Source organism: Ascidia mentula, chromosome 8 (assembly GCF_947561715.1).
Source record: "Ascidia mentula chromosome 8, kaAscMent1.1, whole genome shotgun sequence".
Classification (NCBI taxonomy): Eukaryota; Metazoa; Chordata; class Ascidiacea; order Phlebobranchia; family Ascidiidae; genus Ascidia; species Ascidia mentula.
In genome coordinates this window covers 3,137,553-3,147,464 of record NC_138573.1, presented here as the reverse complement: position 1 = coordinate 3,147,464, position 9,912 = coordinate 3,137,553, and the positions used below count along the sequence as shown (strand labels likewise).

General features: G+C 44.2%; 1 protein-coding gene across 2 annotated transcripts in view; it reads right to left on the bottom strand.

The window, feature by feature from the left end:
- Positions 1–87: 87 nt before the first annotated feature.
- LOC145911630 (roundabout homolog 2-like) overlaps positions 88–9,912 on the bottom strand; it is a 53,503-nt gene continuing 43,678 nt past the window's right edge. Inside the window, exons 11-27 of one of the 2 annotated variants that reach the window (XM_082999030.1) lie at positions 9,035–9,116; positions 8,347–8,512; positions 6,957–7,123; positions 6,349–6,586; positions 6,023–6,141; positions 5,568–5,855; positions 5,051–5,224; positions 4,685–4,714; positions 4,167–4,428; positions 3,868–3,999; positions 3,560–3,790; positions 3,225–3,410; positions 2,972–3,076; positions 2,477–2,607; positions 2,224–2,345; positions 1,315–2,053; positions 88–1,153 (exon numbers count right to left, since the gene is read on the bottom strand). In XM_082999030.1, the coding sequence (XP_082855156.1) occupies positions 882–1,153; positions 1,315–2,053; positions 2,224–2,345; positions 2,477–2,607; positions 2,972–3,076; positions 3,225–3,410; positions 3,560–3,790; positions 3,868–3,999; positions 4,167–4,428; positions 4,685–4,714; positions 5,051–5,224; positions 5,568–5,855; positions 6,023–6,141; positions 6,349–6,586; positions 6,957–7,123; positions 8,347–8,512; positions 9,035–9,116 (3,444 nt within the window). In that variant the 3' untranslated portion in view covers positions 88–881. The remainder of the gene's footprint in view (positions 1,154–1,314; positions 2,054–2,223; positions 2,346–2,476; positions 2,608–2,971; positions 3,077–3,224; positions 3,411–3,559; positions 3,791–3,867; positions 4,000–4,166; positions 4,429–4,684; positions 4,715–5,050; positions 5,225–5,567; positions 5,856–6,022; positions 6,142–6,348; positions 6,587–6,956; positions 7,124–8,346; positions 8,513–9,034; positions 9,117–9,912) is intronic. The other variant, XM_082999032.1, reaches the window with a different exon arrangement.

Here is a 9,912-nt window from a genome sequence, read left to right as displayed (position 1 = left end):
TACGCCCAGTTTGTTGACCCCGTGTTGTATCCAACTCGATAACCGGCAACTTGAAAAGTATAGCAAATAATAGGACAGCAGTCTAAAGACCGAACGTTTATTGTGGACGCGGAACCAAAAACCAGACAAAGTCATGGTCGTCGAACTCGCAGTCGCCATGGTAACGACGCCAAAGAGCGCTGGAGGAGCACGAATAAATAGAACAGGCAACAAAGCGGGGACACAAAAATGCTGGGCCTTTACACAATGTATAAGGCTGTAAATCTCAGCAGGATTAAGAGTATAAAGACAAGACCTCTGACGAAAAGGTACAGTATACTGCTCAGCAGATGCCACCAAAACGCTGACACTGTATGGGACGGCAAGCGAGAATGGACAAGTACGCCGTGAGACAAAAAGCATTGCTTCGCTCGACACCTACAAGCGTAAAAGGAATACCAGGATTTGATTTTAGGTTTGTTTGTGTTTGCTAAAAAAACAAGTATAGCACGCTTGCTTTTTCCCCCAAAGCCCTGCTCATCTACTAAGTTTCACAGATGAGAGTGATTGGAAGATGAATGTACTGAGCTTGGGTGCGAACAAAATGTCTGCAAGCCATTGCGACAAAAGCAACACAAATCAATGGCGTGTAAAAACAATAGGAAAGCATGCAACGCAGTGGCTGCCTCGGGCGCCTTAACGAAAGTAAATACGTGGACAATGAAAAATGGAACTGCCATGTGCGAAAAATGCGATAGACACAAGGGACGCGCTTACATGAGCTATTGCGCGATCTGACAGTGATAAAGTTTCGGTTGCGGTGTTCAGTCCAGTGTTCGCTGCAATTTTCACTGCACGATTGATTTATCTTTGGTTAAATATCGTTGGATATTTGATCTAAATCATTGACTCTGGTCGCTGTAGTCTTCGCAGAAATCAGAAGTGGAAACTTCGGGAACATCTGATAGCTCTTGCGGCCTTCCGCGTGCCGCTTTCCCGACGATGCCGCCAACAAGCACGGTCCTAGCAAGTTGAAACTGAGGGGCATCTCTTGTTACCCCACTGCCATCGGTAGTTGGCGCCAGAGTGCACTCCTGCATCGCGGGGGCCGATGCATTTATTGTGTTTGGATAAAAACGCTGAGACGGTTTCGGAAACCCGGAGTTGCGGTCGCCTGAAAAGCAAACAAACATATCAGTGGTCAATATTCTACTGCCCAAAGTCTAATCAAGATCAATTAAAAACATTCATTCAATGTGTGTTAAGTTAATTGTTCAAATACGAAAGAAAATTCCTCCGAAACAGAACGCAGTGCAAGCAGCAGATATAACTTACCCAAAGAATGCGTGCTGTTGTGTTGGGTCATCGGAACGGAATCAGGACTGGCGTCATTTCTGATGACGCGTCTCGGGGCTGCTGCGGAAGCTTTATGAGGCTCGTGGTATTGCCAACAACTGGAACCAGTGCTGTGATATCCGCTTTGCTCTGACACACAACTGGCAGTGGGCGAAACCGCGCTGGAATAGTTTCCGTCGGGCGGCAAGCTTCGTTGCGTGAGTTCTTCTTCCGAGGTCACGTGATGCTCAGTGGCGACAGGGGAATCGAAGGAAGAGAGGTTTCCGGCGGTGCGACTACGACTCACTGCTCCCGCGTTACCGCTACCCGCGCTGGCGTTACTGTTAAGGCTGCTGTGTTCCGTGGAGCAACCTACACCGGCGCTCATCCCGCTATCCCCGGTGTTGTGTTGGTAGGACGAGGAAGTCGAACTACTGGCACTGTTTAATCGCGAGAGGTCTTTGTTTGACGCCCTCTGGCGACGAGACTTGTTTCCTACTCGCCGACCCGATCTCGGTTTGGTCAAGGGCGCGTCCTTGTGATCCTGGATGAGCGGGGCGTCTTCCTCGAGCGAGGGCCCTGGGTGTCTGTGGTACGTGTTTGGATAAGCACGATTGTCGAAATGTTTTTGTTGCTGGAGCGACTGCTGATGCTGGGGGGTCATAAAGTGACGAGGTTGGGGGTTGGGGCGAGCTGCATTGTGACGTTCATCTTCGGCGTGGTTTCGGTTTTGCCCGACCTAAAAAAACAGAATAGATAAAAAAAAGTTCATATATAATTGCCTCCGTTGCGGTAATAACAGCAATATAATTATTTATCTTAGAACTGAAACAAAACAGAATTTAGCAAAAAGATAAATTAGGCTTTAGCCTGAAAAAAAGTATGCGGCAACAAAGAGTATAAGAGGACCTGTGAAACCGACTCCATCAGTAGAGATTCGTCATCAGATGAAACAACAGATTCGACATCACTTGAATTTTCGTCTTGGTCGCTTGCTGATCCGTAGGTGTTCATCATCGACACCGCTGACACTACAACAGATTACACTCTTTGTAAATACCGATCACGAACAAATTACAAAATTACGCCAAAAAGGCGCTTGATCGGCTAAATTCGCCAAAGTACTCTTGTGAGTGGTGATGAGGAAGATAAAATGTTTCACCTGCGACACTGTTTCTGTGGTTCGGGTCGTTGATGAACTGCCGGGTGCGCAAAAGTCCGACGTGGTCGTTCTCCCCGTCGGTTTCGCCTTCCGAGGGACCAGCCAAGTAACCTAAGTTCAGTGTCGGATCCCTGAGCAAAATGAACACATAATTACACCTTTTGTCCGACGAAAACATGTACACGAAAAGTCCAGGAAAAAAAGGTCGCATAAAATTGTAGGTGGTCCAAGCATTTCGAGTATGAATCATTCCGTTTTTAAGCAAAAAAAAAATGTTCATATGCCCGTAGTTACATACATGACCTCTAGTCTCGCATGGAACTCGGTTGCACACCCCTTGTGGGGCATGCACAAATTACTCCAAATGAAGTTTTGAATGCACGCACTAACCATCGTATAGATGTAAAACACTCGGTCAAATTTAGACCAGAACCGGTGATGTGTTGAGCAAGTAGTTAAAGATAACGCTGCTCAGAAAACGTTTTCAGTACTTACTGGTTGGCGTTAAACTGCATTACTGGTTGTCCTCGTTCGTAAGGGAACACGGAAGCTCCTCGCGCTGGAGGAGTTGGTGGGACAGGAGAAGATATTGTAACTGGTCTAAATATATACAACTACACTTAAATTTCTTGCAAAGATTATGTTAGAAGAAATCGAAGACTTTTATTTAAAAAGGTGGAAAAGCTGGTTCAGTGTTACAGTCACCAGCTTCTCTGGAACGTATGGGCAAAAACACACACACACATACCTGTGTGGCGAAGGTGTCTGGTGTGGGCTGTCTATACCCGTGTCAGTATCGGCGTTAGTGAACTGAGTCGTGGCGTAGGATGCAGTGACTGCGCCACTACTGCCACCTTGCGGCCGCCTGCGAGACCTTTGACCTCGGCCTGACCTTTCTCCAGTGGAATGCATTGCACCGCTGCTCCCTCGACTTCTGTTGGTGAAAACAATGATTATTTGCATTTCGTATCAACCATCAAACATTTAAAGGGTTAAGCTGTATGCATTGCGTGACATTGCAGTCTGGAAATTTATTAATTGCAAAACAAAGCCCTTGCGCAAGGCGGGAATCGAACCACTGACCTGTCGCTTATGGCAGTCCTCTGCGACAGAGGCGGACTTGGTGGCGGCGGCGGGAGATCCCCCATACCGCGAATGTTGCTGGCCGACGAAGAGGAAGTGTCGTGGAACCTCGGCTCGTGGTCACTGGACGTAAAGACATTGCTGTTGCCGCTGCGGTTCCGCATGAGTTGTTGGTGATGTTGTTGCATTTGTTGCTGCGCCGGGCACGACTGCGTCGAGGCTATACTCGGTCTGCGCGGGAAAATAGAAAATCTTGCTTTTCTGTTATTTCTGTTTATGTAACTTTGCTGCAGACGAAGTCAACTTACCTGGACAAATTTGTTTTGGAAAATTGAGGTGGAATGTCGCACATGCTGGTCAGCTGATCAGTGACGTATGAGAAAGAGGGGTGTGAGACACCTAGTGGTTTCTCGTCGAGCTGGTTGGACACAGCGTCATTTCTACAAGTTTGCAAGACGATCATTTTAAAATCGAGGTATTTATTTGGTTTAGACATGAAAAGAACCACAGTTAAATTTCTAAATTAATAAAAAAATCAATTTGACGCTGAGTTTAGCTATTGAATATTTTCCACACAAATACAACTACCATTCGGACACACACTTACTTTACGTCGTACGTCACAACAGCGTTCTTTGTGACGTTCGATCCGCCGTGCATTCTTCCTTCTGTGGGCGCCTGCATGAACACCCGGCTGTTGCCCACGCCCCCGGGATTCCCCAGTAACCCCACGGATGGGTCCGAGCCACCTCCCATACCCCCCGATCCCCCACTGTTACCGACCCCTCCACTTTGAGTGGGGGCGATTTGGAACGCGTTGGTGAAGGGGTAACTTCCATCGTAACGGTGCGCGGAGACTCGATGTGGACCTGGACAGAGAACGGGAAAAAACAGTGTTGAGTGTGCGAGTGTGATATCCACAATTTAGATGCAATTCTGGAATCTAATGTCCCATGCAAATTCACGTATTTTACTTAGATTCGGTTTATTAGCCATATAAAAATGCCATTGTCAGAGCGCCAAACAAAGCAGTGAGTGTTTTGGTTGACAAAAAAGAGGGAATACAATTATAAGAATATACCACACGACAATGCGGGAACAGTTTCATGCGTTTAAGTAAATTACCTGATGCCGGCGTGAAGCTGAAAGATCGAACTGCACACGAAGAAATGCAAAAAGAAGAGGAGGAATTAGTTTGCAGCCGCGAATAAAACGGGAAGGTTATCGTCATGCCAGAGTTTAGAGTTTAATCGAACTGCTATATGAACTGTAATAGCTTTGATCAGACTGAAAATGTTCACTTTTGAATGTAAACTAATTGCCTCCGGATTGTTAGCATTTTGATACCAGAAATGTATTAATAAATCCACACACAAAACAGAAAATCAATGTTTTGCAAGCATATAAAGCGTATTGTAAATCGCGCAAACTTGGCAAATCGAACAGCCACGTTCACGGACATGCAGAGTAACGTGCAGATAACGCTCTTACCGTGCAAACCTCTTGCCTTCCGGTCTCGCTTCGATCGCTTGTAATACCAAATACCCCCAACCACTGCAGCAACGAGAATAACCACGCCCACGACAAAGCCAGCGATAATCGCGGGTTGCTGTTGAAGCATTTCGACAAAACCTTCCGGGGTTTCAGTAGTGGTTGTTCCTGTGCCTAAAAATGTCCGAGTTGTTAATTGTGGTGCTGAGGTTTTGATTAATAGGCGAAGCTTATAACGTTTTTGAATACGAAGACTGAAGTGCATTTGGTATTGGGACAGATAGTTCCTGGACGCTGTCAAAATTATTCAAGAAAAAAACTTCCAGCTCAAATTTATCCTCCAACAAAATACTTCCATACGAGATAGTTGGAATAATTAAAAAAAAGTAATGCGAAAAGCATTTCCTGTCCAACGCTAGCAGTTTTAGTCGCCGAACTCGAACCAATTAAGAAAGAAGCGCGCGTATAAGTACAACGCGAAACTCGCCAATGTATATTACACAAAAACGGCACCAACCTCCGATCGTAACTTTGCTTTCTCGACTTGTGGATCCTTCGCCTAACAAAGTGGAATACGACACCGACAGCATGAGGGCTCCACCGTGCGGCAGGTTTTTCAATGTGATCGCACTTTGACTTCCACTCACATTCATGATCTTGACGAAACTGCCGTCCGTCGAGCGACACCTGACGGAATATCCCGCAATGCGGTTTTCATCCACGCCGCTAGGTGACTTCCAGTACAACGTGACTGAGTTGTCGTCTTTCTGTTTCGGGCTGATGACTGGAGGGATTGGCGCTGTGTCTGGAAACAAAACTTATGGTAATTTTATGGACCATAATTGTCAACGTAGTGTGAAGTGGGAACAAGTGTTCGTTCTCCTTAAAACTGATGTTCGCAGTCCAACCTCTCATTTCAAGTGCCCATGTTTTGTAAAATATTTGAGTAGTTACGTTAGACAAGCGACTTACTGCCTTTCCCGAACGACACAAATTCCAAGGGACTTCCCCTTCCTTTGATGGAGTTGCGGACTGGTCTGATCTTTACTTGATACGTCACACCGGTTTTGAGATCAGCAAGATCGTATGAACTGAAAAGGTTACATGTTGTCTACCATACGGAAGAACGTAAAATCAACGGTCTGGAGTTGTGCAGTTTACACCCATTCTGTGCATTGCTTTATTGGTGAAATGTGGAATAGGTTTTATTGATTCAAATATTTTAAACACTTGTTTCATATACTTCGCCAGGTGCCTTGCTGTATTTTGATAAACAAACAAACATACACAACCTATACCTTTCAGAGCAAGACACAACTTCTGTTAGTATTCTGTCGTCACTGCCAGTGAGCGGTTGCCATGCGATTTCAAAGTTGTCGACTTTGTCGCATGGACTCTCTGCCTCCCACATGAGGCGGATGGAACCCGTGGGTTCGGACGCTTGGTGAAATTCTACGACCTGAGTGAGGCGGACTTCGAAGTGGTCCAGGATTTGTTGAACATCTTCGGGGGTTTGTGGCCGAGTGGCTCGGATGTCTGTTTGCAAAGGAAAGTATTTTAACGGAATCCTAGAAGACGTTTCAAACAACGCTGTGTTCATCATAAGTGTTAACTATGTTATACTAGTTTGGCTTTCTTGTAGATGGGAAAATCATTTAACCGCGATAAAGATTATAATATGTAACCTCAAGCAATTTATGAGGTTTTACAAGAGGTAGTTTGTATAATTTTAAAGGCTCGTACAACCTAAATCATAGATGTATACTATCCTGGTAAACCAATCCACCTATTTTTCTACAGTTTCAATAAAACATTGCTGTGATAGTTTGTAAAACGTACCAGAATTCACATTTTACCGTGTTAAGGAAATGTACACTGTTATCATTCGCCGATAAAAACCACTTACTTTGAGTTTTGATTCCCTGCGAGATGGGGCTCGGTTTGCTGAATCCTTTTGCGTTGACAGCCCGCACAAGAAAAACGTAGTCAGAAGTCGGGGTGAGGTTTTTCACGACGCCAACCGTGCCCTTTACCTTGCTCAAACGCTCCCACGAAGTAACTTGACTTCCCACACTGTGGAGCACAAATACCACATGTGTTGATTGAGGTACATGTGTATATAGAGCACAATGGCAAGAAGCAAATACTGATTTGAGATCAAGAGAGTGTGCAATTTCAAAAGCATCGCGCTAAATCATCGTTAAAAAACTAAACTAAATTCGCATTTCACTTTTATTACAACCATTGGCAACCAACACAAAATAATCCACATCATCAACACTTTGTTATCCGCTTGTCCCCTTGTACAGTATCCGAGATCAAACACACCCGAAGGCGAATCACTAAAAAGGTGGTTTGGCGTATATTGGAACCCTAACAACCGTTGCTTGGGCCGCAACAAAACGTCAAAAAAAATGCGCTAAAAAATTTTCTTTTTAAATACTCAGGACAAGCGGAAATGTATACTTGTCCTAAAATCGACGGCGGTCTTTTTGGCAGCGACTGTTACAACACTGTGTTTGCATAGTAATGACTATAAACGCATGTTTTGGTGTGTTAACGGTAGCCGAAGCGCGTGTTGTTGCGCGGTCAATTGACATCTCCTTCACCCGCGACTCACTGTGCTTTAACACATAGGGATCGCACAATTTAGGTCAGACCTGGGCAACGCTTTCTTAGTCAAGGAAATGAGTTTCTAAGAATCGCTTTTAGGGCTGCTATCATTGGACAAATACTTGAGACAATTTGTGATGATATTGTGACTAGAACTGATCCAGGGAAATAAGAGTTCGTATTTGTGATGTTTTGAAGACTTTTTTATGGAAATCGATTCTTTTTGTATAGAAACGCAGCTATGACCGAAGTCTCTTGCAGAACACAGGCGGCATTCTGAATCTATGCTGTATGGGAAAGGCGTGGGCGTTCAAAATTAGAGCAAATTGAGTATAATCGTACACTTACACCACCACACACGCAGCTGTGTTGGTAGCGAAAACATCACATAGCGTGTATGCCATCATCCAGCAAGCAAGGGGTTCTGACTTAACCCAGGAAACGACTTATTTCAGCCAAGGTGCGAAGCGGCTTAACCGTTACGCGCTGCCGATTTCGTCACGTGACAGGAAACGTGCTTTTCGCACGTGACTGGACTGGAATGTGACGATTGGTTGCTCTCTCCATATAACTCTTGCAACACAATGATACCACAGACATTTTGTTCGACAAATAGAATTCCTTATGGTACAACTCAGGCATGCTTTCAAAAATTTTCAATAATTGTAAATTTAAACACATACTTGTAAAAGTCGATGTCGTAGTGAAGAATAGGAGCTGATCCAGGGTGGGCGCTTGCCTGCCACCTAATGGCCACTGTAGTGGAAGTTGAGTTGACTAGCTTGGGACGCCCCGGAGCGGACGGCAAGTCCTCGTTGTCCGGTTGTTTCGGAATAGACCTTCCACTGCCTGTAACATAAAAACCGTATTCTGATAACCTGACAAGCGACCACGCAAACACTAAGTTTTGCAAATTGAACAATAGTTTTTTGGGATCACAGAGCTGGTCTTGGGGGCGCTTGGATCATGTACAGCGTCAAACACTTATAATTAATAACACAATAGTGTCATAGTGCTTTTTTTCTTTTCCCGTCTTGCGCTTGTTTTTGGTGTCACAATGTGTTTATTTGCACAGTGTATGAAGCGAGAGATACTCGCGGAAGCTGGTGTACTTTAGAATACAAAAGTCAGTCTTCTTAAAGAGTGACAACCCAATAGACCGTTCTTAGACATAAGACTGATACGACACATTAAATAATTAATAACACAAATAGAAAAAGTGAAGTTTCCGTGAAGCAATATAAAAAAGTGAAGCAATATAAGTCTAAAAATCTCAAACAATTTTATTAAGTCGTGATGCATACAGTCTACAAACTGTTGGGACAATAAGGGTCGACGTATGATGCTGGAGGGAGAACGGTTTGCACTTACCGACCACACGAAGCCAGGCGTCCCACGAACTCATCCCGTAATCGTTCATAACTTTACAGGTGTAGCGACCGGCGTCGTCGTTCTGTGATAGAAAAGTCATGAATACTACTGCCTGACACATGTGTAATGCAGAAGAAAAAACGCCGTGGCCACCAGTCAACCATTAAGTTATGAATAAATCAGACAATATGACGACTGTTATAACTGGCTGAGTTACACGATAAAAAATCATTCTAAAATGTACTTCACTCGTTGTAATATGCAGAAATTCATTAGGACAACAATGAGTACATTTTCCAAATATCGGTTTTGAGTACAACATATTTTAACTTCAATTATACATGTGGTGAAATTGTGAAACTAAGATTTAAGTGATGCAAAGCGGTGCTAAAAGACATGTTCCTTATAAACGTATCTGCATTTTGTCATAAAAATTGAAGGACGACATGCTTTTTCTACCTTCTAGTAGCGCAATATTACAAGGTGTGGATAACGGGATTAACTCTCCTTGACTGGTGGCCAATTTTTAGAATTTTTCAACACGAACGCTATGTAGGTGGGATAACAAATGCGTGACACATTCTTGCATAGGCGACTAAACTATCGCAGCGGTGTTCTTCTGTAAACTTGAAACTATCTGTAGTTTACGACATTTTGTCCAATTAAAAGTAATAATTATTATCTGCATGTTTTTGCACATGAACTTTTGCAAAAACACAAAACGTGATATTTTAAGATGCACAAAAGTGCTGAAGAGGCCGCAGACAACAATGGCAAGGCTGCTTGGAACAGGCACAAGGAGTCAAGGGCAACTGTTGCTGCTAGTTCTACGGGCTATCAACACGCCATGTACAGTTACAGAAGATAAATCTGCTTGC